The sequence below is a fragment of the Geospiza fortis genome, unplaced genomic scaffold (genome assembly GCF_000277835.1).
Source record: "Geospiza fortis unplaced genomic scaffold, GeoFor_1.0 scaffold1, whole genome shotgun sequence".
Taxonomy (NCBI): Eukaryota; Metazoa; Chordata; class Aves; order Passeriformes; family Thraupidae; genus Geospiza; species Geospiza fortis.
The window spans coordinates 702,378-709,974 of record NW_005054320.1 but is presented as its reverse complement, the minus strand read 5'-3'; the positions used below and the strand labels follow the sequence as shown (position 1 = coordinate 709,974).

The window sequence follows — 7,597 nt, the reverse complement described above, 5'->3', positions numbered from 1 at the left end:
GCTGAAAAGCACAAAGCCTTGTAAAAATTGCTGTAGGGAACCATATAATTTATTTTTCATTTTCCCCCCTCTTTCTTCCCTGTTTTCTGACTAATGAGGTCAAACAGGTGTAGCCCACTACTTGAGATGCTGGCGTCCCTCAGACAGGCATTACACAACGCTGTGTCAGGTTTGAAAGCTTATCACAGGCTAGAAACTCAAGAGGAGTTTTACTGAGATAGGTAAATAAATTTAGACAAACCTTTGAAGCATGTTTATATTTCAGCTTAGTTTCATACGAATTTCAGGAGCTTGAGTGTACTGGCTGGTTTTGACCTGAAACCAGTAGAGCAATGAACAAACTTACATAAATCAGAATTTAGACAGGATGTTACTGGCTCCAGTGAAATAGAACTGTTTTCCCAACTAGCAAAAGGAAGTTTTGAAAAAGTTAGAGTGCAAGAGTCACACCTGTAATGTCTTATGCCAAATACCAACTTATTTGACATTTTCCTTTAAGCATTTTTAAATTACTAATATTTCTAGAGCTCAGCTAGGTATTTATTGGATATTCAAACACAGACAGATGGTGGCTAGCACATAGACCTTCATTTTCCCAAGAGAACTATTTCACATTTACTAAAAAGAATCCATATTTCTTAACAACTGTCTCATTTTGGAAAAATATCAAGCCATCTGAACAAACCTGAAAAGGTGAACTGCAGCTTTAACTGACCACTCAAATCCTAAGCATCTCTGGCTCAGTGATGGAGCAGTTGTGGAAACTAAGCAAAACCAGGCTACTGTTTTAGCAGCCTTGGTTTTGCTCCCCCTCTTCCTCCACTTGCCTATATATGTGCACTCTTCTCTCATATGCATTTTCAACTGTCTCCTAGATTTTCACTTGCAAAATAACAGGAACTGAACCAAACCAGTAGACTAAAACAGAAGGCTTGAGCTTGGTGTCCTGTCTTGATTGCAGCCCAGAGGATTTGCTCAAGAAGCTGATAGCTGATCTTAAGCACACTGGTGGCACCAGTGTGAGGACCAGTAGTGAGCCAGACAGGAGAACTGCTAACCCAGGGCTGTCATACTGTAACTGGCACATGTTGGGACCACTGGTTAACAGGCAATTGCTTCCCGGGCTACTTGCAGAAGAAAAATGGCTCAGATCCATCTTACATTGCAAGTTTGACCTTGCACCACCTCAACCAGGGAAAATGTATAATTCAGCGAGGAGAACCCTCTCTCTTCACATTGTATATTTATAGCCTTTGTTATGAATTTTGTTGTTGAGATGGAAGGGCTTCCAGTCCACTTGGACAAGCAACTTTGGTGTTCTGCTGTCAGCCAGGCAAGTGTCTCTGTTTTGGGGATGGGGAAGGCAGTTTGAGAAGCAGCAAATTTTCATTTCAGCTGCAATCTCTGTTCCTGCCTTGGCATATCTTAGTCAAGCCTCTGCAAGCCCCTGGGCTTTATGTTGAAGGATTCAGCTCCCAAAGAGCACTCTTTTGGGGCAGGCCAAAGCCTTGTGTTTAGTGTCTTCCTCCAGTGTTCTATTTAGGTATGATATTTAACTAAAACCAGTAGGTATTCTTCATAAAGACTATAATAACACTAATTAACTTCTTTGTAAACACTAATAACACTCAATGTCTGTTCAGTTGCCAAAATTAATGAATGTATCCTAAAGAGAGCATTAAAAAAGATAAAATCAAGACAGTATTTTCTCATATGTTTATTCCTGAACTGTGGTTACACTGACAGTGGTTAGTGTAACCAGTGGTGAGTGGTTAGTGCGCAAAGCCCTAGGAAAAGAACTTCAATGGACATTAAATGTCTTGCTTCCAAAAAAGTAAGATAGTTATTGTGTTTATGTGTCATTCTTCTACTTTGTTGAAGCAATTCTTCTACTTTGTTGAAGAGAAAACAGTTTGATTCAATTGATTAACTTGTGTTGTGGAAGCAGGAGTCAAATTTGCTGGACTTGTGAAATCCAGAGAGGCCACAGATGTCGACTGGTGGTCTAAAGACATTAACATGGTATCACATTTAGTCAATAGGTTCTTCAGAAAATAATGTTAATAAATTACAAAACAACCTAGATCAAAGACCTTGGAGTAGCTATTGGGTAAATGCAGACTGAGCAGCAGGGATCCTGCTGTGGGAGATAAGGCTAAATGTTGAAAGCACATTTCACATCTCCAGTGGGCACTTGCAAGGCAGCTGATGTTATCAATGCTGACCCTTTCCTGCTGGCTGGCTGCTGGCATTGCTTATTTGTGCTTCTGTACACAGGGTTTGGTTTGACTGCTGTGGAGTGGATTGTGCACTTAAATGTGGCGCTCCTCAGCTATGCCAGGGCCTTGCCAGAAATCATCCATGACAACAGGCCACAGTCACATCAGCCCAGGAGATCACCTGCTCTTGTGAGTTCTCCTCTCAATTGCTGAAGGTAGTTCTATGTAATTATCCATATCCATGCTCTGGTAAAACAGAGTTAGTTATATAATTGATGAATGGGAGTGATGCCCTGCTGTTGGGTCAAGGAAATGTGATGGCTTTAACTTTTCTATCACATGCACCTCTCTGTCCCAATAGGACAAATTTATTTACAGTTTTATAGGCCAATTATTCAATTTTATAAGAATACGTAAGAATTATATATAATATTCAGCATGCCATTTAACGTTCTGTCCTAACATGGCAGTTTTAGCAAGATTTCTTTCACATCTCTGCTTGGCTAACCTCACAGCTCACAACTTCCCAAGCAGCAGCACAATGGTGTTGTCAGCACCAGACCATACTGACCTTTGCCTGTCACACCTTTGACTCTGTGTGCATGACATTTAGGCAGTGGTGAAGTAGAGATCCTACATATATTGAATAAGTAATATTTTGCCCCTTACCTGAGGCTGTCATGACAACTGATGTAAGCGTCGAATTACTGAAGTCTATAACAAATCAAAGCAAACATTCAGCATGAGAAAGGTGTTTATTCTGCTTTAGGAAAGTGGGTGATTGAAAGGTTGAGGAGCAAGAAAGTGTATCACACCTAAATTCCAAATAATCTTTCCATGCGCAACTCAGCCAAGTAGTCCAGAAAGAAACATGAAATACCTGAGGTAACCGTGCTGAGAAATCCCTGGAGAAACAAAGGTTTTGGGGAAAAAACTTTGGAGCCCCTGGCACCTCAACTTAAAAACCAGAAATGAATCACATGGGTTTATTCCATAAAAAGAGGTGCACTGTATTAGCACAGATGCTGAAACAACATTTATGACCTGGTGGCGGCACCTGCACAGTTTCATCCATGAGGCACTTCAGAGGCTGCAACTCTGAGAGGAAATTTCAGGGACACTCTGCACTGAAAAGTGCTCACTGAGTCCTCAGAGAAGAGGAGGGGGAATTATTCCTTCTAATTAAAAACTGTTGACCACACAGGCGAGCTCAGCAGAGACACCATCCTGCCCAAGCAGCATATATGTCCTAGATGTCTGTTTTCTTTCCTATTTTTTCCCAGCAGGAGAGGCAAAGTACTTCCTGAGTAGGCCAGAAGGATGGCTAATGTCCCCCCAAAAAGGCCCATGAAGGAAGTGATCTGTTAAAGTCCACAGACTTCATTAGAAAAATTTATCTGGGAAGGCAGCCAGAAAGTACTTCTGTCTGGTAAGGCATGTGTGGAGGGCATTGGGTGGGACTGCAGACTGGATCTTAGCATAGGCAGGTGACCATCCACTCTCTAGCTGCTTTTTTGTGCTAATACTTGTACCTCCTGTGACTGCTGCTCTTTCATTTGCATTTTAGCTGAGCCTTGCCTGCACTAACAGGGATTTCACAGTAGCTGGCTGACATAAAGGACTCCTTACCAAAGATGCAACAGGTCTAAAAGCCAGAGCAGTGAGGCTCTTTGAGATGTGCCTGGTTCCCAGAGGGTTCTGCAGAGTGTACAAGGCGAAGAAGGGTGGTGGCCTGATGCAAGCTGCTAGGCTTCCTTTGAGAGTTCACCTTGCAGAGGCCAGCAGAGGAAAGTCTCCCTCTCTCAGGGTCCCCCAGTATCTGGGACGGTTTTCTGGTACCCGGTGGGGTATTGGCTGAGCCCCCAGGGCCTACTACAACCTGCACTTGCCAAAGTTTTTCACAAAACCCATACTTTTTTCATGCCATCTACTTACAGCATTTCTCTGACAAACTCATGTAACCCACTGCTACATGCTGCCTCCCATGCCGAGCAGAGCAAAGCAAACTGCTCCAAGAGAGATGTTTCCCAAGGGCTTCAGCTGTGGTGTGGAGTGGACATTTATCTGTCTGCAATAAGCTGATTATAAGACAAACTTGCAGGGGAAGAGGAAGGATTTACAAAATTTAGACAAATTAAGAAACATTATATGAGTTCTTTAACATGGCAAAAACGTTGAGGATCTTGACTCTGTGCTTAAACAGAAGGTAGGGCCATTAGCAGGGCTGTTATTTTTACGTATTAGTTCAGTACTGAAAGAGCTATATTCGAAGGCCAGCTGAAGCATCAGAAATAACATTAAGTGCCTCTCAAGGTTGGAGTTTAATTATGCTTGGTCTTAATTATAACAGATTACATCACCAGAATATTGGTTTATAGTATTTTCTCTGAAGTCAAAGCTGCAGAAAGGAGTTCCTTACTACCCCTTTAGAGTAGTAAATGCTATAACAGCTTTAGGACTTTGTAAACAGACCTCAAACACAACCCAAGTTATTTTATTCTCTAATTTATCCTACCATCTGAAGCCATGGTAGTAAAAATTTCAGCTGAAGCTTCATTAGACTTATTGTCTGTGATGGGAGAAAAAAAGAGAAAGATTAAAGCAGTTCTTAAAAGTAGTTATAAAGGCTGAAAATTTAGTTTGGGCTTGTGTCATATTGTGCACCTTTGCAGAAGGGATAGCTGAGAATTAAAGTAATTCTTTCCTTTCTATCACATCTAAATACTTTAACATTTTTATACAGAGTGGATCTATCTTAGCATTAGCATAGCCTCCTGGCAAGAACACAGCTTTAACTGTCAGCTCTTTGATAGGAATACATTTCTGGAAAACTGCAAACTGGGGGAAATGAGTAATTTTTGAGAAAAATTTATGATTTATCTCCCTCCTCTCTGAAGCTATGTTTTCAGAGGAGTAAGCTGTGGTTTTGCTGCAGTCTTACTTTGTGGAAAAATATATCAATAGGAATATACACAGCCACAAGAGAACCCAGCTGAGCTGAAATAGTTGCCATGATAGGTGACGTGGCCCTAGATGCTGCTAAGGGGTCAGCAGCTCAGCTGTATTGTCTGTGCAGCAGGGAGAACACATAATTAAAAAAAATAAAAAAGGTATAAATATCCATTTGCACCTAAGAGGAGACATGCACAAGAGGGTGCTAAAGGAAATCTGTCTGCCCTTCTCACAAGTCACCCTGCATCCTCAGAGGTGCTGAAAACTGTACCAACGAGTCTCCTGCTTTTACCAAAAAAACAGGACAGTATTTCTCCCCACTTCCCTAATCATGTAGCTAATTCTTACAGTACCGATTATAAGGGAGTTTCTCCACTATCCACAGAGGTGCAGCCTTTTTTATGTTTTACTAAAGGTGTATAACATAGCCCTGAGTCTGAGGATTTGATTTCCCAGGGGGCCATGAGTGGTCCATGAGAAACACATAATAATAATAGCTCACTAGTGCCATGTGGCTATATTAGAGTATTTTTGGGTATGGGAAGTACAGCAAGATTCTGCCTAAACAAACAAGTGTCTTCTGTTTGTGGAGAAGTTTCTTAGCTCATTCAGAGGCTTGAGCAAATATTTGAGCCAAAAAACCTGCCAGAGAGTTCAAACTGCGTGATGAACTTGTACAATAAAGCTTTTATACTGCTGGCATTTTTTCAGTATTTTAAATAACAAGCGAATACATGTGTTTGGTGTTCTTAACATTTTAGATGTGTTCTATCCAAGAAAAACGTACTGAAGGAAACAAATATTTCTTCTGATGAAATATTCTTTGTTTCATTTCCCAGGAAGGGAAACGGACACACACATGAGAATGTCTTATGTGACTTATGGGTCCCTTGGAGCATCACTGTTGATCTCAACTCATAGAAACCTTCACTGTCTTGCTTGTACCACAGAAATTTCTTGGGGAGAGAAAAAAAAACCAAAGAAAATATCCTCTTGTTACACTCCAAACTGTAAGTCAGAGCTGTGCAAAATATTGGTACTGGAAAGCAGGATCATATAGCCGCAGGTTTTTTTGCTGAGACACTGTCAAAGATTTGGCAAGAATGGTATGGTCATGCCAAACCATAGTTCCCATCCCTGGCAGGGGACTCTGACAAAACAGCCTTTTGTCAGCTGTTTTCTTTGAGGGGAGAAACAGCTTTGAGAGCTGTTTCCTTTGTGCTCTCCCCTTCAGCCATGTAGACACCTACGGTTCCCTGGGGCAGAAGTGGATAAGAGTCATAGCTTTCCCTGGGAACCACTCCGTAGCTGTGCTGTTTCTCTGTGGACAGGTTGCTTTACCTCCAGGCTGCTCTGTCAGGCTTGCTCTGTCCATGTACCACAGGAGGGTTGGCTTGGGAAATGCCTTCCTCACGACACAGCTCACATTAGGCTGTGGGGCAGCACAAGGCAGTTGTTCGGTTAAATAGACACACACACACACACACACACACGCACACACACACACACACACACACACACACACACACATGCACACACACACACACATGCACACACACACACATATGTATGTATATTAGGTGAACCTCTGAGATTTCCCTCCTGGCTGCCAGCTTCCAAACGCCTGTATGGACAATGCTCTGGAAGCAAGCATTTGCTTTCTCTTTATTGTGTTTCTTGCCCACTTCCCTCATTTTTCTGATTGCAGACACTGTTGAATGAGAGCCCAGGGACAGCCCTGTTGCCCTGAGTGTCAGAACTCCAACCCCCTCCAGTCCTGTGCTGTGGCTGGAGACATGTAGAGTGACCCTCACCCTCCTGCTCCCAGTGACAAACACTCACATGGAAAAACACTGGAACTAATCATGGGCACAGTGTGTGTGATGAGAATAAGACACTTTCTGATTGCCATGAAAATCCTCTCTTCATTAGGCAGATAAAGAGACAATTCCCATGAAAAAGACTGCCTAGCTCGATATGTTGAATATAAAAAAGTGGATACCTTTGTAGCAGACAGAATATGTATGACATTTCCAGAAATCACAAGGAATTGGATACTTTAGATGCAGTAGTCCTGGTTCTATGCCAATTGTTCCAAAGATCTGTGTTTGTGCTCTGTTTAATTTCTCAGCAAACAATAGATGGGCAGGACCTCAAAGTCAAGGCTAGATGAAGGCTTGGGCACTAGCAGGGTGAGAGGTCTCATCCTCATGCTGCCTGGAGATTCTCAAGTATATTTATTTAGCAGGTTATGACACTGTTAAGTACTAAACACTGTTATAAGAGAAATGACCTTGTTCTTTTCAACAGAAGAAAAGAGCATGTGTTACTCATGCAGCACAAACCTCTCTTGCTCCCTCATTCAAAGAAAGTGGTTCCCACATTAAGTTGGAAGCAAGCTTGATGTAGTGAAGCCAGCAGAAGTC

General features: G+C 42.0%; 1 protein-coding gene across 1 annotated transcript in view; it reads right to left on the bottom strand.

The window, feature by feature from the left end:
* The window catches only part of CD96 (CD96 molecule), a 30,818-nt gene that overhangs the window by 6,236 nt on the left and 16,985 nt on the right, over positions 1-7,597 (bottom strand). Inside the window, 6 exon segments of the mRNA XM_031056694.1 lie at positions 279-315; positions 1,932-2,005; positions 2,889-2,933; positions 5,959-6,110; positions 6,112-6,127; positions 6,513-6,603. Of these exon segments, the coding sequence (XP_030912554.1) occupies positions 279-315; positions 1,932-2,005; positions 2,889-2,933; positions 5,959-6,110; positions 6,112-6,127; positions 6,513-6,603 (415 nt within the window).